Source organism: Perissodus microlepis, chromosome 7 (assembly GCF_051167445.1).
Source record: "Perissodus microlepis isolate ML-2025 ecotype Zambia chromosome 7, ASM5116744v1, whole genome shotgun sequence".
Lineage (NCBI taxonomy): Eukaryota > Metazoa > Chordata > Actinopteri > Cichliformes > Cichlidae > Perissodus > Perissodus microlepis.
This window is the reverse complement of record NC_140467.1, coordinates 18109145-18135765: the sequence shown is the minus strand read 5'-3', so window position 1 is coordinate 18135765 and position 26621 is coordinate 18109145. Positions and strand designations below refer to the sequence as shown.

At 41.2% G+C, this 26621-nt stretch overlaps 1 protein-coding gene across 1 annotated transcript; it reads right to left on the bottom strand.

Moving 5' to 3' along the window:
* Nucleotides 1-108: 108 nt before the first annotated feature.
* tead4 (TEA domain transcription factor 4) lies at nt 109-26621 on the bottom strand. Its single transcript, XM_084933939.1, has 11 exons — nt 26283-26621; nt 15167-15231; nt 12575-12646; nt 11115-11249; nt 10516-10559; nt 10167-10228; nt 9843-9973; nt 9109-9282; nt 5121-5261; nt 3548-3700; nt 109-1292 (listed from the first exon to the last, which is right to left on the bottom strand). Exons 1-11 carry the CDS (start codon nt 26287-26289, stop codon nt 1179-1181), a joined length of 1098 nt encoding a protein of 365 aa, XP_084790065.1. The 5' UTR covers nt 26290-26621; the 3' UTR covers nt 109-1178.

Here is a 26621-nt window from a genome sequence, read left to right as displayed (position 1 = left end):
TAAATACTTACTTTTTGGTTTCCGGGGCCTCACTGGAGCTAAAGCATTGCCATCTGCAATTAGTTTTGACTTTCTTCAGCATGAGGCTGTTCATCCACTATAGAACAGTATGGTGCTCATCAACAACACCTTCCAAAAGTAAACTGATTTACTATGCACACTTTAAACTTTCAATATATTTATTTTATCACCTTTCCAGTGTGCACACAACATACTGGGAAAGCTGTAAAAAGCTGTCAAAGGAAAGTCTCTCTGACAGCTCTGTCAAATCCTGCACATTTTATAATTTTCCTAAACACGTTTATGCAGCGTGTAGCAGTTAGTGGAAATACTACAAAACCAGCGAGGACTTATGTAAGAAACACTTGTATTTTCATGTGACACCTCAGGGCAAGTTACAGATGCAGACAACTTCGATAATCGGCTTACAAGTCCAAATCTGGTTCAAGTTAGCAGTGTTATTATGTGCCTTTTGTTGCAGTCAGACAGTTTTCAATCAAAAAACAGTAAGACAAGAAACATTCAACATTCAACATCAAACAAAGTGAATACAAGTTCTTTTAAATCGTTTTAGCCACCTGTCAACGCAACTCTGTTAAGAGAAGGTTGTGGCACTGTACATAATCGCTCCAGTAACACAAAACATTGGCACAAAAAAACAGTGATTTTTTTTCTTTTGGATGTGCAAATAAGGGATTCTCAGTATACTTTCATTATTTTTCCCATTTTTATATATATTTATATTTAAGTCACTAGACGGCACCCTGAGGCAGCCAGACTTCTCGGTCACAAACATCCCCTGCACATGCATGTGTGTAAAAGAATCTAAATTAAAAACAAGCGCTAGTAAAAATGAGATGGAAAAAAACACCACCAATTACAACTCTCTCATGCAGGTCTTCTTAGCTATGTTTGGCTCCTTTGGCATAGAAACCACAGTGTACACAGTGGTCCTCCTCTTCACACACAGCCAGTTTCAACTTCCACAGTCCCAAATCTAACTCTTGTTCAGCAGTAGTTGTGTTCCTGCACAAACCGTCACAGCCTGTGCTTCTCCAGGCTCCCGACCGCCTCGTATGATTTCATCTTGTAGAGGAAGTAGTCTATTGTTTAGTGTTGTTGCTCACCGGTGTGCTACAATGGGTCTAGAACTGGTAAGTTCAGAGTGAGAGGCTGTGTCAGTCTTTGACTAGCCTGTAAATATGATGCTGCGCGCCGTGCTCGCTAGTGGACACCTCAAAGACATAGGCTATGCACAGCAGGGTCTCCAGTGTGTCCCTGTTAGTCACCACCTGTAGACAAACACAAACTGGTGTCATATTGTGAAGCTTCGTTTGTCGTGTTTTTACTTACAATGTAAATTTACCCACAGTTTGGACAACACCGATTTTTATAGCTTCTTCTTCTTTTTTTTGTGGTTCTGGCAGAGCCGTGGCTTTCTGCTACATCACTAATGAAGTGAGCCTGCCAGCTAGTTTAGGCAGGCAACTCGAGCTCCACTGCGTCATACCCACGTAACATGCCTCCCTCTTCTCACGCCGATACCGAATACACCCTCCCAATTTGGCAGTTGATTTAAGCAGTAAAGTTTCCCGACGCTCACTTGGACATCACATTGCCACCAGTTCCCTTCATCAGTGCTCGCCGTTTCAACCTCTCCACCAGCCCAGCATCCACCTTTAGGCTGTGGGGATGGTGGATAGGGCGTATTTACTTATCGCTTCCCAGTTTTAAATGTAGCACATTCATGTGGAGTGATGAGCTTAGAGCCTAGACACCTAACCCTAACTAGTCTCCCTGGCCGGTTCATTAGTTAAATACACTGACTAATTACTGACACATACACACTAATAATGAGTAACTGGACATACAATCCCTTGGCTGAAATGGTGCTATTCTATACATAAGGCTGATATGTATCTAAAGTACTGCTTGGCATTCATGGAAAGGCAACATGCATAACATGACAGGAAAAAAAACTCCTTATGTTTAACAGCGTTGCACTGAAAGCAACTTTTGTCACATCATTGTGCTCAGCCCTGCAGTATTATCTGTGTGTATTGTCATCTATATGTATGTGAACATCTGTGTATGAGACGTTTGTGGTTCATATGAGCTAAATAACCCTATTGAGAAGCCTAATGACATGCTGCCATGTAGTCATCAGTGTGGGCTCAATATGGTCATTGTGCCTTTGCTAGGAGTGTAGGAATGGAGCCTCCAATAGAAGAAACACATTTTTAAAAACCCTGTCTTTTAGGCCCCTCTGGTTACTATGACAATACACCCCACTATCCACTGAGGAGCACACCGGCTCATTCAGAAAAGACCAACTAGAAGGCATAAAATTAAAATGGTTCCAGCTGTTTCTGGTCTGTCATGGTTAACCAATTGAAATACCACAGCAGTACTTAGCTGAAGACCACAGATTTCCTGTTTCACACCCGTTACAAAGCAGGGTGAAGTCTACAAAAAGAACTCTAAATTTGAGAAAAAGTGCCTCCACAAATGCTGTTAATACATGTGTATGTGTATACACACATATATATATATACACACATATATATATATATGTATATATATATATATATGTAGTTTTTGTCAATAGCCTTTTTTCCAATGAAAATAAGACCATAACTGAATAAAAACTAACGCAGGAGGACAAAAACTATGATGACAAGTATTAACACGCTTGTCAACAAATAATAAGATGAAAATATTCTGGAGAGATGAGATCCAACTAATTAAGTTGTGTAGAAAGGTGGGACGAATTTGGAAGTTATCCAATCAGAACTAATCTCCTATGGTTAGACATGCACATTTTATCTGCCCCCAGTAACAGTACACCTTTTTATTTATTTATTTATTTTGGTTGGGGGGAGGGGGGGGGGTGTGTGGTAACAGCTGACTTCCAAGCTCCTTGTTTCTCATGAAAACATGACAAAATGTCAATGCTTGGGAGAAAGATAAGAATAGACACAGGTTGCATTTGATATAGAAAATAAGACCCTTAAAAGAAGACTGACAGTGTGGACCAAAACTTTTACACTTCATACTTTAGTCAGCTGGATAATCGCTTGATTTGATTTATTCAACTAAAACTAGACTAAAACAAAAAGAATTTAGATGCCTAAATTACGACTCAAACAAAACCAAAATTTGCTGTTAAACTCAGCACTGCTACTAAATGTACACTCACCCTGTATAAAATTTGCTATCTGCTTATTTTCTGTTGTTGCATATTTGTAATTAGTTAGCAAGTGAATCCAGGGTGAAGTAGTGTGGAAATATATGATTTTATGAAAACAAGTGATTATAGTTTTGTATTCTCCATTAGTATTTACTAGCTGGCTAAACTGTTTATTTTTAGTCTAGTTTCTGAGTTGTGATGTGAAATACTTCGACCCCACTCTGCTGCTCATAATTTGAGTCCAAACTATATGATATCAGTGCAGCTTAAGAGAAGAAGCTTATTTCTTGTCATTAACAGCCTGGGGAAAGGTAAGCTGCAGTTTTATACATACTACACAGATTTGAAAGTTGGTACCTGTAAGATAGTGAAGTTTTCCAGTACGCTGTTCATCATGTACTTCTCCGGCAGGTGTTTAAGCTTGTGGATAAAGTTGATCATGTATTCGCACAACGGAGAGCGGTGGATCCGAAACACATAGCGTCCATTTTCGAAACGCGCGTACTCCGTCTAGGGGAACAGACACATACGAGTGAAGTTTAATATCTGCAAACATATATCACACTGAAAGAGAATTTAAAAAATTATGGATGAAATGTGAAATCTGTTGCAAAAACACAGGGATACATAGCCCACTGAAACTCAAATGGATGCATTGGATATGAACGTCTAGGTCTACTGTATGTGATAAGCAGTATTGTTTGTAATATAATATACCTAATGCGGCATATGGCATGCCAGATATGACAATAAACATATTTCTTGTGACAACCGTAATCAAATAATGAAGCCATTAAATATCATCATGTGGCCGATTGAGGCAGATGGCTCTACCTAGGGATATGTGTGTATGTGCTTATATTGTACAATCCATCAGCAGCGAGTGGGGGCGGGGCGGCTATTGTGTACGGTTAACGGGAAACATAACAGTTATTCATGTTGGGGAAACTTGTGAATCGCGTCAGTTTACAGACCACAGATCAGTGGTAACTGACTGGAATCTGCGTTCGGGGTTATTCACTCCTCAGTGTGATAATTGTGGCTTTTGATGTGGTCATGACCTCTTTATGTCATAACATCACTCCTCCATCATTCAATCGGTGACGCAAACTTCCTGAATTGGAGCCAAATATATACGTTACTGCCGATAAATGGGAAAAGTGGAAGGTGTCAGTTTTGTAAAACAGCTGAACTAAAAAAATGATATTTACAGGAAAAAAATGGCTGACTAATAAATGTTGCTTAAAAATTAAGTGGTCACATTTTGTAATGTATTAATTTAATATTAATATCTCACCAACAAAAAATTGAATCACTGATGACTAAAAATATTCCTCCAGCTGAATCTAGTTTTGGATGAAATTCACATCTTCTCAATAGAACATTTTTAATAGCGATTAAAATCTTTCAAACATAACTATCTTATTTAACAAAAAAGCTGCAAATATAATTTTTCTCAGTCCTGACTAGCATGTAGAGATATCCCAGTCTGTTGCTGGGTACATTTCCAGAGTGACAACAGCTAGAATTACAGGTTATATGACGTTTATTGGTCCGACAAGAGTTTTTTTCATAAACAATTCTCATAAAAGGAACAGCTATAAAATCATAAAATGTCATTTCTGCTCATGTCATAAATATTTCAAAGGGCGTCTTTAATAAACTCTGAAGACGGCATTGCTCCGAGCCAAGAAGTTAGCCACATCTGTTAGATAACATCTCTACTGGGACCCCAAACAAATAAGAGGAAGCCTGACTCTTTGCCCAGTGGGCACATTTGGATGAATAGGCTGGAAAAAGTAAGAAAAACAAATTGTGCCGAAAAAATATGCAAAATAGTGCAAAAATTCCATTAACATGGCAGCATAAGTGTATATACTCTAATAAAAGATGACATAACAAATGACACCTTCCAGTATCACATCCTTACCTCGACTTTCTCCACCACCTGTTTGCCAAAGGAACAGACCTTGGTGGATGAGGTGATAATCATGTTCTCAGAGCTCTCGTACTGGCTGGACACACCATAAAAGAAGCTGCTGTCATCCTGCAGGTTTACACTAAGGTCCGCCTGGAAGGAAGAAAGAGATAATGTGTTAATATATACTTGGCCAAAGGGAACCATGGTGATTAAAACAGCTTGGTGGTGTATAAAGACCTACAAACCTCAGCCCCTTTAAATGGAGATGTGTGCACTACCCATGCACCACACTGCACATTCACATATTTGAGGATAAACAGTTCATACAGCTCTGTAATCTACAAATTTCCACACCTATGGATCTCTGCGTCAAAGGTGCTCCGGCTCAACAAAGCTTGAGAGGTAACCTTGGTAAGCCAAGAAGTGCTTACAGGACAGATCCTCATTTACCCAAGTCGAATCCAGCCTAAAGATTGCCAAGATGTACCGCCCAGCTCCCTCTCATCTCTTCATCACCCCGTTCATCTTCATGGCTCATATAATTCCTCTACCTCACTGTATGTATAAGCGTGCAAGATGATTTTGCATTCCAGTGGCATTGTGTTCACTCGTAGTGTTTCTAATCAAAAATCACAAAATCTATATAACATGTAGCAGCCCGAGGCAAGACGATAAGTTGCTTAGATTGTGAAAAAGAAACTATTTTGACATCTGTCATAAGCAAGAACCAAAAGTGCTGGAATGCTGAACCGTTTCTATGAGAAGAATTTGGCCTCACAAGTTCAAAGGCAGCTTAGATTCAACTTTCTTTATTCCCAGATGAAGCAGCTTCACCCACCTCTAATCCCCCCACTAGCTCAAGTTTGAACTGAGGTGAGCATAATCAGATTTTGGATCAGACTGAGGTGACGCCTCTTCTGTCAGACAGCTGAGCTGCTTTACCTTTTCCCCTGTCGGGCTCTTGTCTCCTAATGGGCCATTGAGACACCGCTCAGCCTCCTCTCATCTCTTCATCACCCCGTTCATCTTCATCCCTGGCTCATGTAATTCCTCTATTTGTCTTCATCCCTGGGGCCTAGTGACCCTCCTCAAACTGCCATTCCCTGCTTCCCTAACAGCCTGCGAGGGAATTCATCCAATTACAATCAGCAGCGTGCAATTGGCTGATTAGATCATGGTGGGCAGGCTGGCTGTGTAACAATTTAGCAGAGCCGGCTCAAATCAGATTCCCTCTGCACTTCAAAGGCGTGAGACAATCCGTTAGGACAGGGCCACGGGCGCCGAGGGGGTGAAGGAGAAGAAGATGGGGAGAGGAGCAGGGCAGAGAGTGGTCGACAGGGAGGTTTGCTGGAAATTCAATCTAGAATACCATAGCTTTGGAGACGGGTCAGCCGCCTGTCACCATCACCATGCCAACCTGCGCCTCAGCACACCCCGAAGTCACAACCTGCTATGTGGCTATATGACTGCAGTGATACCAAATAGCCTCTTTCCAGCTTTTACAATGGCTTAAATAAGGTTATCATATTTTCAGATGTGTTAAGGATTTCATTTTGCTTATTCTCATGGCCAAGAGCGTCTTTTCTGGGGGGTTTTCCACTGTAGCTGTTGAAATATCCAGCTGTTTTTGCAGCATTTCTGGGTTTTGTCATGGATGCCTTGAGAATTGGAGGACCCCCTTGGGACATGATAAAATGAACAGGCTTGGGGGGAGGGGGGGACAGTGTTATGAGCTTGTTTTCCTCTAGCAAGTTGGATATGTCATAACCGTTGACTCCACCAGGCTCTGACATGAATGAATCAAGAGAGTAATATTTCACTGGTGACTTGTTGGGTTAATGCCACCCAGCATTTCTCCTGCTATCCCTATCTCTTGTTCACACCGTCTGTGTCTCTATTTCTACCTCCTGCCCGTTATTGCTGTCTTGCTCTCTTTTCTTTCAGTGATATATGGCGAGGCTACTCATCCCCTTCTTCCCCTCGCCCCCGATTCAAATGCCATAGCTCGACCAGCTGCTCTTCCCAACCCTGGAGTAAACTACTTCCAATATGGTGCCACTCACCAATGTCTTTTATCTGTCTACAATAAATAATATGTAAGTCAAGCATGTGAGAAGGGTAATGGCATACATACAAAGCCATCTGGTGGAATCAGATGCAAGGCGGCACTTTGAACCTGATATTCAGCACCTTTGGAGGCCTCACACAGCAGCAGTTAACGCTTTAATATACCATGTCACCTTGACATGGGCATATTTTTGTGTGAAACAATTCAGTAATTTGTTAAGTCAGTAAGATTTGATTGTTTTTAGTTACTTTGTCACTTCAGCCTCCATTCTGCCTCATCCATCAACATGCAAGCAACACAGCAAAGTGGTGAAAGTATACACAAGGCTGTATGACACCTATGGCTGTTTACAACGCTTCTCCTCAAACGTACTTTAAACTCATTTTAAGTTTAAAGGTAATTCCACCCCACCCCAACGTGTCAGATTTGGCAACTGCCGCGGCAGTTGGATGCCGATCTGTTTATTGAACATCAGTGGGAAACACTGACCACTGCCGTCTGTCTCAGACAGCAAAACCTCTGCTTTGGATGTGTTTGTCACATAGATTTAACCCCACACAACCTTTCACACACTAAAATAATGCATAAGCCTTAACTGTCTGCCCATAGCCAAGTTATATATTGTTGTTGGATTTTTATAAACTCACTAAGTCTTACTGGTAAATAGATCGGTTTTATCTACTCTACACTGTCCTCGTTTACCCATTCGCACATTTTTTTTCTATTTTCCTATCTTGGATGAATCCACTGGAGGGGCAACTTGGGGTTCAGCATCTTGTACAAAAATACTTTGACTGGAGTAACCAGGGAACCAGTGATTGAACCACCAACCTTTAGGTTAGCAGATGACCTGCTCTATCACAGCCACTGGTAAAGAGGCTGTCCATCCTTGATTTTCTGTCATTTATTTACTTCAGAGTTGGTCCTTTTAAAGGTGTTTTTATTTGATATTATGTGGAGAAGTGAGGCAAATACTAAAGCAACATGGCCAGAGAAACAAATCAAAAGAATGAACAAAGTCAATGTCTGTGTCTCTTGCTCTCTTTCTCTCTTCTCTGTCCCATTTTCATGTCCTCAACTCGGAGTTTCCTCAGATTTCCAGTGGATAATCGGGAATCACACTGCCATCTATTTGTCTGCTTGTGTCTTATGCTGACTTTGTTATCATGCTTTATTCCCTAAATCACTCTCAATGTGTGATGGTGGGGGTAATGAGAGTGATTCGTTGTTGTCTGTGTGTGTGTGTGTGTGTGTGTGTGTGTGTGTGTGTGTGTGTGTGTGTGTGTGTGTGTGCACTTTTGGTGGGGCTTATCTATAAATAAGAATATAAGGAGGGGGTATGAGGGTTGGTCAGTCTAATAGTGCAGAGACAGGTGTCTCGGATCACATTTCTCCTAGTGAAAGATCAGGCCTGCCACTCTCCCCAAGGTTCCTGTCACACACACACACACACACACACACACATCACAGGCAAATATACAAATACGCACAAGGCAAATGCATGTTGGACAGCAAGGCCTTCTTTGCTGGCATATAAACCACCAATCGGGTCAGGGAGCCATGACTTTCCATTCATTCTAGCCCTAAATCACACTTAAGTTCATTTAACTCCAATGCTTAAGCTATCTCAACACAGTTAACACCGCAAGGCCATTAACAGCCAACAGGTGCTACAAAACATTAACAAGAGCATTCACTGTACTCTCACTTCACCTTCATGACTTCAGGAGGATTATATGATGATGTATAAAACATGCCACACACAGCTATCATACTGGGCTTTACATGGAGTAAAAAATTACAGTGGAGATTTTCATCTGAAATTAGTTTGAGATAAATGAAGTGAGCTTAGAAGGAAGAAACAACGGAAGATCATATAAAACTATAAAGAGATAAAAAAACAAAAACAAATGCAGAGAAATGTTTTACCCAGAACTTGACGAGAAAGAAAGCGTTGGGTGGCCCCTTGTCAAACAGCTCTTTCAGGCCCCCTTTCTTCTCTGGGAACTTGTCATAGATCTGCCTGATGTCCACTGACTCCAGATAGGGGTCGCTGTAGCTCGGATTGGACTGGCCGATATGCACAAACAGGTGCTTGTTGAACTGGAGAAACAAAAGTGCATATCAGGAAATGAACGCATCCAGAAATGGCAAATGTTTCATTTGCTGAATGCCGAGCTCTGTTGGCTGCTATCTGACATCTGTTATAAGAAGCCAGCCGCTACATTTGATCGCCTTCATTGTGATATCCCATCACCTGTCTCAAGGGTCCCACCCTTTTTCTTTCCACTTGCAACATTCCTGATCATCTGATGTGTTGTGTGTATTCTTTGAGATCATCTCATGATCTTTTTTTAGTCGCAGTCACACTTGCATAGTTCAAGCAGTTTTCAATTGCCAGATTAGCTTTTAACATCGGCTTTTGCCATAAAATAAAATCAAAAGTAGCAGAAAAGTTACTTATTGGCTTCAAAATTTGTAGCTTTACTTTAGTTTACAGGACAAAAATATTTCCTAATCAAGGTATAAGGACCACTGTCAGGTGTAAATGAAGTGAGCAGGATTCTTTTATTTATTCATTTTCATTTTTTAAGAGTAAGCCTTTGTTTCAAATATGGTAATAATAACGCTAACTAAACCACTGATGGATCCACTTTACTTACAGTCTCCGGGTCTTGAGGTTGCTCTAGGAAGGCGGAGAACTCCAGCATTCGCAGCTTGGAGCTGGCGATACTTCGACCCTGCCAAGGGGGGGCACCAGGAGACATGGACAGCCCCTGTGTGTTATCATAAACTGCAGAAGAAAAGGCCGCAACCATGTGAACGTGTCGTTTGAGTGTGACTTGAGTAAAAGTTGATAATGCAGCAAAATTGCTGCGATTTGTGTGAGCATTATGCAAGCTCTTTATGATGAGCTGGGTTGTCTCGGCACTTTGCTGACACGACAGCCTTCTGTCAACGCGGTGGAGGAAAGAAAGAGCACCCACCTGTTATCGGGGCCGGGCCAGACGCTTGCATGGCATAGCTCTGTTGGGAAAAGGGCTTAATGCTGTAGAGAAGAGACAGACAAGAGAGGGGGAGAGACATTATGCACCGTCTTGGCCTCATGACCCCTTCTCATTTACTAATTGGAGCACCTGACCTCTAAAGACGCAGGAGCTAGAGTGGTATGCTGAATGTCAGGCAGCTGAAGACTTTTCTTTATAATTGCACTGATGTGTTTTCATTTGCTCTGAGATTAATTCCCCAGGTGAAATTTATATGATGGTTAATAAACTTATAGCATGAGAAACTAATGATAGACAGCACTCAGGAAAAGAACAAACAACTACTTACTCTTCATGGCTTCCTGGCTGTGCTGGAAGTGCCCCGTGCCAAAACTTACAAAACAGAAAGAAGGGAAAGTACATTAAATTGTTGCATCATAACAGTAATCCTCATACTGAGGTGCTTATTATGTATTCAAGATGTAAGCCTGAGCTGACAAGTGCTTCTTAAAAGAAATCAAGCTTCCTTATTCACAATTGAAAGGTAAAAATTGTAAGCAGACAATCTGAATTCACCCAATAACTCGCCTACCAGAATATGATATACATGGTAAATGGTAAATGGCCTGCATTTGTATAGCGCTTTTCTAGTCCATAGGACCCCAAAGCGCTTTACACTACATTCAGTCATCCACCCATTCACACACACATCCACACACTGGCGATGGCAAGCTACATTGTAGCCACAGCCACCCTGGGGCGCACTGACAGAGGCGAGGCTGCCGGACACAGGCGCCACCGGGCCCTCTGACCACCACCACCAACATGTACGAGTATATGATTTTTAAAACATTTGGATTAAACCCACAGAATCCTTGGTGGCTAAACTGATATTTTCTATACAAATGAAGCTACTGCTCAGGTTTTTAGGAAGATGTGAAGACTCACCCCACCACTAGTGGGGTAAGCTGGCCGAGACAGGCCCTGGAGAGCCATCTTGTTCTGGAAGGCTGTCGGTGATATGATCTGGGCTGATGACATGGTGGCCATGCTCTGGAGGGCCTTGTCTTTGGCAGCCTGATCCTACAGAGACAGAAGACGAGAGAGCGAGAGTAAGATTAAACAGACAGTAGAAAGCAAAGGGACAGCACTCATCTGACTCCATTTAAGTCTGCATCCTACTTCTCCACTAACACAAGCAGAGCCCTAAAAGGGGAAATGAAAGGCAGAGGCCAGCTTGCATCATCGGTGAATCCCTGCCAGTCAGAGAGCTGCAGAGAAGGTGATATTACAGTCAAGGACCTTTAGGTCAAGAGTTAAGTTTATTGCTTTGGCAGGGGCAAGCCAGTGATGACAACTAGCTTCTGTTAGAGGTCATACTTTAAGTCACTGCAGGCAACGGGGTGATATGTCGATATGCTTACCATAACAATCCCAGAACTGGTAAATTCTAATGTCACAAAAATGATTTTTTAAAAAGAGATAAAGGACAAAATGTTTAAACTATGAGCAATACTGTAAAGTGATATCGCACTTGTTTTTGAATCCACTCCTTCAGCAGTCCGCAGACCACAGAGGACTACAAGCACTTGCCGCCAAGCCCAAATGGGCAAGGCCACGGGGTGCATTCTTCTTCCCAGAACTGGCTAACACAAGGGCATAGCTGAAATATGGGGGGTACATGTGGCAGGGATCTCAGTTACACCAAAGACGCATTTAAAAAAGGCCTGTCACAGGGGCCAACCCTGTGACCAGCGCAGAGCCCTGCCAGCTGAACCCTCGTGGCTACCATCCAAGGCGAGGGAGAGTCCTGTTGCCTGCTGTGACTGCGAGTATGCGAGCGCATGCGGATGAGAAATGCAAACTGACAAAGTACTGGGGGGACAGGGATGTGTAAATGCTCAGCGTACCACTCAGAAAACACTTTTATTGTGGCACTTAATAAATGTAATACCTGGCAGTAATAATGCAGGGATTCATATATTTCCTGAAAACTGTGTTTGGATCATCATATTCACAGGCGTGCACAGAAAGCCTCGGGCTTTGGGGAACCATGTTCACATTTCACTGAAATGTGCCAGCATCGCATTTAAAATCGGCATCAATTAGAGGGTGCAATTAAGATAGCTGGTCATTTGTGTATTTGTTTTAATGGAATGTGAATGGCAGCGCTTTTAACAAAGCAAGGAACTTCAGTATGAGAGAAAATAATATAGGGTAATTATATTTTCACCTCTTTTCCATCTGTTACTGCTCAAGCTGATTAATATCACCGCATTAACGGCACCTCAGTTCTGATACTTTGGTCTGATTATAGCCTGAAGTCAAATCTAGCAGTAATAGTGATAATAACAATATCTTGAATAGTCAAAAGCATTTTGAGAATGTATAAAAGTAGTTTGACTCACGTAGCGTACCTTCAGCTTCACCTGGATCTCCCTGGCCTTCCGTCGAGCTAGAACCTGGATATGACTAGACACCTGGAAAGCACAGACAACAAAAACAACTGATTGTAATAAAGCACCACAACGGTCTGTTTACATGGTTTTCCCACTGGTCGAGCTTCCTCGCACAGTTTAAAAGACAAAGGCAGGTGAACTGGAAACTCTGGCCAAAGGTGTACATGTTTGACCGCGTGGCAACTACGAGCTACTCTGTTTCTCATCTGTGGACGATCAGCAACTTTAGAGAACGGGTGAATTTAAACCTAAGGTCAACTAATATTAATTACCATTACATGTCCAGTAGACAGGGACAAACATTATCATCCACCTGAAGTTGTTTTCAAGCCACATGTGCATCACTATAAGTGATCCCTTTTACGTTGTCACTGTTATTTGATATGTATGGTATATCCAGGGGTTAAATTAGGATTTATGAGATTTATGGTTTATGAGAAAAGTGAGCCATTGTCCACTGAGTTTAGTGCCTAGGAGTTTATTAAAGTAGTTACTTTTTTCTTCTGGGATACTCAGAGTTGCAAAGACTGTTCCTGGGAAGATTTGTTGCAACTAAAATTTTATGTGTTATTTTTCAGTCCTGTTTTCTCTTGGTGTGTTTTTAAAAAAAATGTATTTATGTACAGTGCTTTCTGGTTAAACAGCCTTTTAAATGATGAACATTGAAATCTGTAAAGCCCGGTGAAAAGTATCAAAATTTATTTTCTTTTTCCGGGAATTCTGACATTCCAGGTGTGCATATAAAGAAAATGTACCTATCTTAGCAAAAGTGGTATCTAAAGTAAACCTATAGGGTGAACATAGATTTCTTAACCACCTGTCTGTTGCCTTATTTTTTATATACTTAAATGATTAGATAGGTTTCATACTCACAGCAATATCACTTTTGCAAATGATACTGCATTTATGGTGCAAAACTGAAATTCCTTCAGTAATTGAACACTTTTAAAGAATAATGATTCTCTCAAGGAAACAATAATAATAATAATTAAAACTTAGCTACAGTTGTGATGGATCAATCCTGGGACAATCCATGTTTTCCCAATGATCTCACTGTAGGAACTGAATACATGCGTAGCACAGCTGTCTGATGTGCACAAAAAAAAAAAAAAACACACAGTTTGGATATGTAAGACCAAAATGAAACCCCAGAGGACAAATGTGCCAGTTACTCAAATTGTGCACAGCTCCTTTTCTCACTTTGGAGATAGAATTAGCTATTATTAATCTCTGGCTCTCCTCCACAGTGTGTCTTTTGTCCTGTCTTCCCCCCTTTCACCACCAAATGGTGGCAGCAGATGGCTGTCCCTCTCTGATTCTGGTTGTTCCTGTTAAAATGATTTTTTCCCTTCCCACTGTCACCAAGTGCTTGCTCATAGGGGGTCATCTGATTACTGGGGTTTTCTCTATACTATTTTAGGGTCTTTACCATATAATATGAAGCATCTTGAGGTGACTGTTGTTGTATTTTGATGCTACATAAAGAAATTGGATTTAACTGAATTGTTTAACCTGCTGCTGTGTGTTACTGAAGTCAAAGAAAAAAGAAGTTTTAATTTGTCTGCGGTGGTGCATGAGACAGTGTCTAAAAGCAGATCTCAAGAGTTGGATGTATGTTTGTAACGCAGAGCTTTGGTGTGCGTAGCTGCTTTAACAACAATGTGGTATAAATGCTTTGCATTTTGGGCCTCTGCGACATTGAGATGCTTACATGGATTCAAATGTTTTATTCCCTTCATTCACTAATAAACAAAAACTATACAACAAGAAAAAAACAGTGATATAAATGTAACTGAAATGTATATACTTTAATAAAACGATAAGTAAAAAGTGTACAAACTACACACTAGTTCAAGTTTCAGTTTTTAAGTTATGACCTGTTAAACAAACTCATTGATAACTAATTTGCTTTTATGTATTTTTATTGAAACACCGTCATTTTCATCCCATTTCTCGCTTGAATTCTATAATTATGGGGTCTATAGTCTTATGTAGTCATTCTGGAGAACAGCAGTCAGTTTGCCACAGATAAACCAGCAGGTGTCCCTCTCTGCCTCCAACCTGTCTTACTACTCATCTCTGATCTACCACTGCCCCTCCTTCTGTTTCCATCTCTAATCATCTCTTTTCATTCCCACAGTGTCTCCGACAGATGACTTAGCAGAGACCCTTTCTCTCCACATCCATCACAGCCCCATACATCAGTTCTTCCATATCAGATACCGGACTGAGGATTGAGTTCCAAATCCCTCCACGTCCTGCCTCAGTTTCCCATCCAGACCACTGTTTTCCCCAGCTTCTTTTCCCTTCTAACAAGCACCAGATCCACGAGGTGGTGAAGAAACAACACCGACACATGATCTTATAGCATCTGTGCATTGGGCCACGGCCCTAAATCAATCATCATCTCCAGCCCTCCAGGGATTGAGGGTTCAGTGGGGGGGGATGTATAGGGTGTTGGCGCATCACTCAACAGGAGTGGATTTTCTGAAGGGGTTCAAAAATAGAGGCTGCTACAAATGGTATTTGCAGAGAACTCACCTGCTTCCTGGTCCGCGTTTTCCCTGTGCGAAGTTTGATGTATCGTGCAATCAACTCATTTCTTCCTGCAAGGGTCCAAAAAGAGAGAGAAAAAAACATATTTTACTTTTTAATTACAAGGACCAGTTACTGGAAATTTTACAGAGGTTTGAAACAGATCTAACCCATCGTCGAGTGCATTGCAATCGTACTGATGGACATGAATTGATTGTCGCGGCTTCTTTGTTAGGAAAACTGAAACAATTGAATAGATAAGGCAAGACAATCTCTGTTTACGTGTTCACATATCAGGAATATAATCAGCAAAATGAATAGCTTGAAACAGATTTGCCTGAGTGTGCACATTGTTGTAAGCATTTAGATGGCTGTACGTATAGAGAACTGTGCAAATGCACGTGCCCGAAGTAACCACAAGGCTGTCAAATGTGTCAACGCTGAAGGTAGAAAGTGTAAGTATATCGCTAAGTTTACATGTCTGCCTGTGAGAGAGCTTGCATCAGTCCCGGGGTGACCCCCCCGAGTATACGCTGAGCTCATATCCCCACAGTGTGTGCCTGTGCTCTGCCACTGCTGACAGACAGGTCCAATTGGCAGAGCAGGTGGAGGCTGCAGCCATGCGATCCTCAGACCGGACTCAGGACAGACACGACACAGGCCACTGACCAAAGGGGGCGGGTCTGGTGAGGCTGTAAGGCAGCTGGTGTGTGTGTCAATGTTTATGGAATATGCTTTTACGCCTGCAGTAAATTTTGAGCTTGTTCTCTCCCATCCAAATTCCCCAGTTGCTATAGAGGCCAACAATCACGTGGTTTCTTTAACTCATCTTCCAAATTAAAACTGCAGTGTAAGGCCTAAAATGAAAAATGCAGCCTTCGTTTGTTGTTGCTACTATAAGTGAAGGTTTTACAGGAAATGGTTCAACTTGTGTGTTTGTGTGTTTCTGTCATACAAATGTACACTTTGATTATAGTCATTTGTTGGGCAAAAATTCCACATATTACCTGGCTGCAACTTCACAACCATGTGACTCTTTTGTAAGTGTAAATGATCACAAAATAACCAGTTTAATGTCAACGTGGGTGCTAGGAAATTCGAAGAGGCTTTTTCATAATTCATATTCAAGGGAGCAATTAGAAACATATTTATTAATGGAAACCCTGCAGCAACACATTCACATAATTTTAGGCACTACGAAAAAGCGAGGACACAGACAAACTCCCCGGATCACTCACACACTGAGTGAATCACTCTCGAAGGACCTCTCGTGCACCCACACAAACTCACAAAAATATACACAACCAGTCACACAAGAGTTTGCTAGTCTTTGCACCACCTCTTAAACACGGTCATTTTTCCCCTGGCACCACATCTCCATGTGAATTAACACACGGATCAGTCACGACACACAACCTGGTATAAACCCGTCAGATTTTCCCCTCACATAGTGATGTTTGGGTCAGACCTCACAACGCTACTCAAACCGGCCAATCAGATGACTCTGAATGATGAAAAAATGGAAACCTAACACCTGGCTCAAGCCCCATCAAACATTTTGTCAGCCAGTAAAAGTGATCAGATTTTGTGCGGAATTCAAAACAGTTTCTACTCGGAGATCATGGTAAACTTAGATCCCACCCAAGCAGTTCACTCAGACATGAATTTCCACCTAATGCTTTTCGAAAGCACGTGTTAACGAAAGTTTTGCTGCTAAATATACAAACAGACAACCTTTCAACCAGACATCTGCCACTTGTAAAGCGCTTTCTTGAAACCTCAAATAGATAATTATAACGTATTACAACCCACGTTGTGTTCTGGATGGAGAGCTTTGATGCATTGATTAACTATCAGTTAAATCAAAACTAGAATTACATTTCATCACAAGTTCTTGTCTTGGTTTCACCATTTGCACCATCACTCTCACTCTACTCAACAAAGTAATCGCTAAGCTCTCGAACCAGCGCAGAACACCATTCCAAGAAGTCAGACATTGAGTAACACCAACTGGCAGACTAACCAGTTTAAAACAAGCCATCCGTTTTGTCTGGGTCTGCTTTTGTAGTAAGTTTATAGTTTTCTACTCCAAATCAGTTTAAAAAACTGACTCTGTGACGGCATGTGTTTCTTGCCCCAGGAGACTTGTGTTATATTTCCTGATCTTAGCAATCCAACTGTAGTAAAATACTAAGCAGTGAGAGATTGGTGGAAGTGTTTTGTGTGACTTGGCAAAAATTTGAAAATTGCTTTTTACGAAAACTGGTAGAGCGGTCGAGCACGAGCAAAGGTTTGATGGCCTCACTGCAAAAACTCAAACTTGAGGCCAAGCTTGACTTTGTTGGCTGCCTGAACCAACTCAAATAGCTATAAATGACTTAAACTTAGATCAGCTTGATGAAACGCTTTTGGAAATGTGGGACTCACAAATTCCTACTCCATAAAAAAAAATAAAATAAAATAAAACAATGAGAAACCTATAGGTCTATGGTGCCACTGAGGAATCAACAATAAAATATATTATTCCTCCTTTCCCACTAGAAAAACATGTGGAAGACTTTACTGATCTGGTGGTCTGAGTCAAAAGGACTACAGTTCATGTAAAAACTCTAAAAGTGTTACACATTATATAACACGGTTGAAATATGCAGAAAATGTGTTTTCTTAACGTGCTGCTATGGTCAAGGTATAAGGACATGAATCAGAATAAATGAGAGTCGGTTTGGAGAGCAAAAGAGGAAAAAATGGTCGATATTATTCTGCCTAAAGCTTCAGGCCCCTGAAACACATACACACTCACACACACATTCAGTATTATCCAACTGTAGGACTGCTTTTGTATAAGGCTTTTGTGGACTAAACCCTGCTCCAAAATGCTTTGCACTCCAGTTTATACACACAACCACACAAGTCGATATAGACATATACTGGCACACACACACACTCCAGCCCCAGCTGCGGCATTCATTCCGTCTCAATCTTATTTTCCTTTCAGGGCTGTAACTCCTCAACCGTTTAGTGTTTATCAGGAGGTGCACTCGCTGGCCGATTGTTTGAGCTCCTAAATGCATATTTCTTTAATTCCCCAGGGATTAAGAAAGTGTTCCACATTTCCTTGCAATCAAACTCTTGAAAAGACGAACACAGAGCTTTGTCAAAGTCCTCACAGTACTTGACCTCAAATGAACATTAAGTTGCCTGCATTGAGTTCCTCACATTACAGCAGCAAGTTCTTCCAGTTCCCGCCGATTTATCTTCAGTGTACAGTAAGATGTACGTTGCATATCCAATAGGGATTTTCAAAGTAGCAGACACAGATGTGTGAGCATGTCTCCACAGATGAATGCAGTTCTTCAATTTTGTCATTTTTCTCGCCAGATTTTTTGAACCTTTGTCATGCCCTGAATGTAAGTTGTTGTAAAACTTGATCAACCTGTAAAGTGCCATTCTTAGAGCAAGCAAAAGACAGTGAGGTTAGAGCTGTAGCTTCCTGAAAGGCTGTATGGTTAAAAAAAAAAACAGCTCCTAAGAGCTATTGTTATTCTGTTCTATAGTAAAGTGAAACAATTTGACAATTCAATTCAAAATTGAATGATTTAAAAATTATTCTGTCACCATAGCGATGGACAATATGACAATATTGTATGTATTCCAAGCGTTACACAACGTCATTAAGGAGCCGTCAAACACACTTCGCCTCATGCTCACATATCAGATGCCCTGCCACTCCTAGTGTGCTTGGGGAAGGGCCCCTCAAAAATACCCTCCAACACACCCATGAGATCAGAGAGGCGACTCAGTCACACAGCGATGAGATCATGATATCCAATGGGACCAGCACAGACAGAGGACCAGTGCCAGCCAAGGCTGCAGGAAAGTCAGTAGGAACATTATACCATCACCCAGTGGTCAGCGGTCTGATGTTGTTTATCACACTGCCTGCAGTCACGGACTCGTCTAAGGGGGAATCTGATTCTGGAAACATTTCTTAAGGGTATGAAAAGTGATGTAGAAGAAGCCAAGTCAGGGTTTTACGGCACTCAAGATATACTGCTGGGCTTTGCAATGTAGGAAAAAGTTTATAATAATATCACCACCATATGAGTGAGGGAAAAGTGTAAGTTAGAAGAGCTTCTATAAAGCTGTAATAACATTACTATAAAAAAAAAAAAATCATCTATAACATTATTTCACACTTGGACCACCATTCAAAGAGACACACCTGTTAACTGTTAACAAGACAAGTGAATGACAGACAAGTTAATGTATACTTTGTTGGTTGTGTAATAATTTTTGAATAAGCCAAAGTAAAATGTATTTCCAACATCCAACATGTACTGCAACAGTACCACAAGTAAAAATCGCGCGGTCAGCAAACAAGATGTGTGACATGATCCAGCTTTTTCACTTCAGATAAGAATTTTGACACCTCATTTTAGTGCACTGGCCAATACTGAGTCACTGGGTTGTGACTCAGTGTTCTCTTTTCCTCCAATTTAAAGTTATAATGTCACTAGTGTCGTGCTTTGTCATATCGCCCGTGATTATACAGGTATAAATGTTTATGTGATGTCATATTGTGATATCATTGCTATAGGAAATATATTACCCACCTCTGAATGTGACAGTCCTTACAGAACCTGCAAGGCATAGTAATATTACATAGAAAAGCATGTGCCCCCTCACAGCAATCTGATTTGTCATTTATATAACAGTTAACTTACAACGGTGACAAGTGGTTACATTTCAGCAAAGTAGAGTTATAAGTTATGAATGTTGCACATCTGATTTTGTATTTTTAGAACATGTACACTTTTTGTATGCCAAATGCTAATCAAATTAGTTGTTTGGATTATCAAACTAATAGTTGGGAGGTGGGTTTCAAATAAAATACTGGTGTTGAAATAAAGTTATTTTAAAAGAAACATTTCTATTCGTATAAAAGAAGCATAAAAACAGCTGCCCCTGTTCCAGCCTGTAGACAATTGAAAACATCTCTTAACTGTATTCAGTAATGGAGAAAAAAAAAAAAAAACGTCATGCAAGACGTTAGAAAAGCTGTTGCCTTCTTTTGTCTTTTGTCTTCTCCTCTTCCTCCTCAGGCCTGTTGATAAAGATCAGGGAAAAGTGGACGGGTTTTGTAAAGGTCTGTCGCAACCCTGCCAAAGTCAACCGCCGGGCCTGGCAGGTTGTAAAATTCATAAATTTGCCCTTCAGAGATACAGATGCGGTTATAACTGGCCCGGTCTGATCTCGCTCCCTCTGCTTTTCAGTGTTTCTCTCTACCCACTGCATTCATGACATCACCATATAGACACCGACTGGTGTGCTGGGTTCTACATCGACTGTTTTGACATTTTCCTTTGTCCATTATATATGTATATATGTGTAAATAAATAACCTGTTATGCATAAAGTCCTATGGATATCCATACCACATTAACTGATAAGACTACCCCATTTATAAATGATGCAAGTATATATTTTATATTCACATAAAACAGTGTGTCAAATATCCATACACTACGCTGTGTTGCATCTTTGCCATATTTAAGCGTTAATAACAATAGTAATAATAACTGTATAGAAATTCCTATGATACTCTCTAAAGACACATCTGTATTTGATGTGTCTTTGTATTTGTATCTGACCTTTGTATTTGTGTGTTTCTATGAGCTACTATGTGTCATGCATACTTCCAAAAACCAAACTGTCCTATCATAGTAACTTCCATGATCAGATTAGAGCAGAGGCGTGAAGATATAACAGATTTCAAATCCACTAGTGTCTTAAGAGTTGCTATGACTTACGCAGGGAAGTGTGTGTGTAATTTTGCAGGCAGATCTTTCTACTTGTTTCTTTCAACCTTGTAGATCTGAAAAGATTAGATAAAGTGGCAGAGGCAACCCTGTTACATGGATGGTGCTGCTCACCATATCTTACTGGTTACACTCTGAGACAGAGAGAGAAGTCAGTGGTGAAAAAAAGGCGAGAGAGTAGTGTGTAAGATTCCAGAAGTCAGCAAAGGGGGGGTTTCTCCGGACAGCATCAAATCCCATGACAGCCTTAAGCCTGGAGTAAAGACTCCAGATTTCTCATGAGAACCTTCCATGTCATCCTATCATCATCCTATCATCACTAAGGCTTGGGTGTCTCCCATAAATGATTCATATGCAATGTAATTGCAGGAAAAACTTGTGTGGCAGTATACTATTATCAGTTCATTAAGGTGATTAAATAAATGACTTTCTATTATTTCTAAATTATTTTCAGGTTAAACAAATAACGTCAATAATTCAAAATCTGGACTGCTACAAAAAAAAAACCTAAGTAAATAAAAAAACACATTATTAATTTTTCCAAACGATGGCACTATGTCTGTATCAGTGTCTTCATTTCACCTCTACTTACATATATGATCTCACTTTTTCAAGCAGGCAACTGAGGCAGAGCTACTGAAGGAAACCACTTGAAAACACAGGCCTTCAGCTTCCTCAAAGGTCACCGGGTCAACACTGCTGGTGAATCTCTCACTTTACTGCCACAGTCTGGACCTAGGTGAGGACTCGCTGTTAGCTTTCCGCTGACCTTTACCGTTATGTTCATTAGGAGCACGACTTGAGACAAAAACACGTTTGCATCGCCTGACAAAAAGCGACAATGGGCTGACACGTTGCGCAAGCCAAGCGCGGTGGGAGCATGATTCACTGTGTGGGTATTCTTTGTTCTGAACTGACAGAAAGAATATGTCACTACTGTCGGGAGCTTTGTTGAGTTTATCCACTTCACTAACACAGATTTTTTTTTCCAAACAGGAAATAAGACACGTCAAAATGTGAGAAAAGTGCTCCCTACACAGATGTTACGAAATCCAGAATGACAAAACCAAACAGCTGCATAAAACTTTGTGTGACGCAAGAGATAATGCTGCTAAATTAAAAAAAGAAAGGTATTAAAAAGACATCATTAAAAGAAAACAATTACATTTGCAAAAGCAGCACATAAATTAGCGTGGCAGATATATGGCCACAAATTAACGGGGGGAGATAATCATATTTCCAGAGCTACATTCTTTTAGTGAGAGCTGTCAGCACATTTTGGGACTTTCTTTCCATTATTGCAGCATGGGGCCTTCGTTCTGACCACGGGGCACATCGCTTGCTGAGAGCCACACAAGGCAGGAAATGTTTTCCTTGGCAGATGCATGTCGAATTACTGCTGAAGCACATAATCGCCACAATATCCGTGACACCGTCCCTAATAAGCAAGCTAATACGTCTGTTGAGTAATGGGCACGGGGGCCGGGGCAATACATGGTATTATGGGAAAAAATGTGGCGCATATATGCAGAGTATGCAGTGAAAAAGCTTTTATTCGATTTAGGAATTTACAATGCAGAAGGTGATCCAAACACTCTGCTTCTGTTTTGCCTGCCTGGAGACTCAATATCATATTGTTTAGCAAAGAATGGCATTCATTCTTCGAAGTGGAATTCAACCTGAAATTCGGAGCATGTCGTCCTCAGCCAACAGACACACAGTTATTTTGCTAACAGTTTGTTTTGTCTATGTATCCATATTTAACCTGCACTAGACAATTAAATCACATTTCTAAAAGCATCAAGTCATGGATTTACTATTTCATGTATGCCTTTAGAGATATTCTAAGTTGATATTTGATTTAGCTACCTGATTAAAGACCACCCATCTGCGCTTTAACAACATTAACGACACTAAAGACCTTCAAAGTGGCTTTGCATCGATTGTGGTTGCTTGAATAACTTGAGTTGTTGGCCACCGGTGACCTCGGGGATGGCGATAAAAGGGGAGCTGCAGGGGCTGCAAAGGCTTTAAGGGACGGGCTGCTCTTTCTGTTTAGAGGCAATGGGGGCAAAGTGGGCCATGCATGGGCTCAGTCCTGCCTCATTTCTCAAGTCATAAATCCGGATTTGCCACAAGGCTGTCAGGTTGAACTCAGGGAACAGCTGGAGGCGAAATGAAAGGCGGCTACACCAGCAGACACGAGAGAGAGAAAAGCGGTTGTTCATTAAGAACGAAAAGAGACTGAGACTAAAAGATATGAGGGCGGTAAATCAGAGATAGCAGAAAAACAGAATATGACTTCTACCTAAAATGAAACTGACAGATATACACACAGCTGAGACAGGTGTGAGAGAGTTGTGCCGTGCATCGAGGCCATACACGACACCGCTGCCCACCTTGGTGTTTATTTGTCCACCCCTCCTCCCCCCTCCAGGCGCTCAAAGGGTAAACGTCTATTCTGGTTTAGGGTTACAGCCAAGCTGCCTTGAACCCCCGGGCTTCAAGCATGCATGCCATTCTTGGCAAGCCGACGCACTCCCTGGCACGCATCGCCTGCCCCTGACCCCCACAGGGAGGAAGGGGTCCCTCAGTGCTTTCCTTGTCAAAAAAAAACCCTAACCCCACACCTTTGCTGATCCAGTGCTCCCCCACCCCTCGCCACAGCCCCGTGACACAGAGTGACACACCTGCCCCTCTCTCATGCCCTACTCCAACTATTATTACAGGCTTTATAAGGGTTTAAGTGATGATCAGAGGATGGCTATGACCTCAATAGGTCACTAAGCTAGGCCAGGCAAAGCTAACAGTTAAAGGAGCTGTCTGGCACGGTGACAAAACAAGGCGATGACAGAGTCTGTCTGAAAGCACCACTACCTCTGGCTGCTCTGTTTTCCACCTACCAGATCTACTATCAAACAGTCACTCAGGGGGCCAAACCATCTGTCGCCAAACATCTTTCAGCAAAATGCTGTAAAGGCATGTCACCTCACCTTCCCAACACCTGTTTGGGAATGACATTTTCCACACATTCATTGTCGAAAGACCTGCAGTGTAGTTATGTAGCAACTACAAACTAAAGACGATTATTTTAGGGTTGAATTTGGGATGTTAGATTTCATATATGAAGATGAAATGTAGGGCTTCTTTTTTGAAATTTTGTGCTGGTGCTATAGAGCCATTTCGCCACTCTCACATGCAAGACCCATAAAATCTAAAAGGCTGCTACCACATCTCAGTGTGTTCGATATTTCATACTGTTTTTAAGCATCCCTATTACCTCTACAATAACTTCGCATTTACCATACTGATAGGATGCACCATTCTATGCAAGCTCAGAATTTTTTAAATATAGCCAGGACTCAAGGTCTGAAGGTTTCTGGGTATCTGTCATATAACAGGAGGAAGAAGTACATCAAAGCATGAAACATAATATTTCCTGTATCCACTTGGTGGCCCTATGATAATTGCCAAACACTAATAAGTAGATGTGTTCAAAACCTTTGTACCTAAGCATCACCAACATCTCCAGCTTAGACCAACTAAATATGATGTCGATCCAGTTTAATAACAAGCGGGAGTGTGTAAGGACCTAGTCATACTGGCAAGGAGACTGGTCAATATTCCCCCGGTAACCACTGTTCACTAAGGAAAAGAGTGTATTTTGCAACTGGTTGGCAAGTGGTTGCTAGGTTTCTTGCAGTCACTAGTGTGAAGCTGGTCACACCGAGACCTCCTTGCAATTGCTTTTGTTACCAGACACTGACTTGATCTAAGCCTAATCTAGCTGTCAAAGGCCACGAGGCACGGTACGCCCTAGACAGTTTGCCAGTCTGTCGCAGAGCAACTATTCATGCTCACATTCACTCCTAAGGGCATTTTTGGATCACCAGTTAACCTAAACCCATGCATGTATATGCAAACGCATATCTAAAAATGTCACTGGCCCTAATTTAAGCAGATATACAGTACAGTTTATAATGGGACGTGTGTGGGGGTGAATATTTATTTCTTTTTGCCCCACAAGAAGTTATAAAGGTTTGGAAGTATTCAAAGAGGCTCACAGATGGATTTTCACAATAGTCCAGTTACAAGAAATCATTATGTTACTGACAAACCAGCAATGAACACATTAATTTCTCACAGCTTTGAATGCATCAGAAAAGTTAACTGTATATGAATCAATATATTATTCAAACAGCACATTTAGCACAGTCAAAGAATTTGGATCCCACCTCAGCTGTCTTTTCTGTTGAGGCAAAATCGAATTCATGGAGATACCTTCACACTATTTGTTTATATATCATGACCAACATTTGTGTTGTGAATGTAAAAAAAAAATCATTCTTAATTTATAAATTTAATACTTTAACACTCTTGCTACGGATGTCAAACGCATCTTACATCATGAGCCACATACAGCTCACTTTAATCTTAAGTGGCAAGACCAGTAAAAAAATCCCCTTTCTGTCAGTGTAAAGTAGTTTAATCCCTGAGAAATGTCAATATGAGAAAAAGAAATGTAATTTCATCTCAGTTTTTTCAAATGCTAAAGAAATGCTGCAGAAATCTTTGGACCTAAATCTTAAGAAATAAATGTGTAAAATTACAGAAAAGGTTCTGGTAGCCCGTTGCCCAGACTGTTCTGTATTTATAAAGCAGAGGTTTTTGTTGTTGCCGGAGTCTTTGCCAGGCTGATTAAGTTCCCAGGGCCTTATGTTTGACACCCCTAGTCTATAATATAAAAAGGTCAGCAGTGACATGCCAATTTCTGAGTGTCTAAGTAAGCTAAATGATTTGCATGGTTGTCAAGAGTCAAGAGTGCATATATATATATATAGCAAGTGAATATGGCTTAACCCTTTAAAGCCTCAACTGTGAATTAATTGCCATAAAATTCTTTTTTGGGGGGAGTGCTTATTAAACTTCCTGACAAATTTAAAAAATCATCCATTTCTATATATATGTTTTAATTTGTGTCATATTTGCTACATCCAGCATTTTTTTTTTTTTTTTGCAGTTTAGCGCTTGAAAACATATTATAGAGTTGTAGATTTTTTTCGGAGAGAAAAGAAATAAAAACACACACCAATGATGTAGAAGTCTTAACAACTCATAAAGACTGTATCAAATATGATACACTATGCATTAAGGACCTGTGTGTCTGAAAGTGTAACATAGTGTTTAATCAAATCAGAGACTTCCTGACTTGTTTAATTTAACGAGAATTATCCTCAACCCTGGTGCACATGAGAACATCATCCTGTCCTTCACAGGGAGAGTAGACTATAGAGATGGGCGTACCGTACATCTTGCCCTCATCTGAGAGGATGATCTTCCTACGGCCACAGGGTGGGTAGATGGCCAGGGCCTCCTGGAAGCTCTGCTCGATGTCAGGGCTCCACACACCCTCAGCATCATTCTCTAGGGGTTTGTCGAGACCATCCCCCAGCTCCTCACTCCCACCCCTGGGGGAGGGAGCTGGCACCCACTCCGCAGACGTGGTGGGATGACAGAGAGAGGACCACAGAGCGAGTGGTGGAGGGTCTGAGCTTTGTGGTAGATGGACGTGGAAGGAGATCGAGGTGTCCGCAGGGAGCAAATCTGTCTGTATGAACTGCACAGGTGTGATGGTGATGCTGC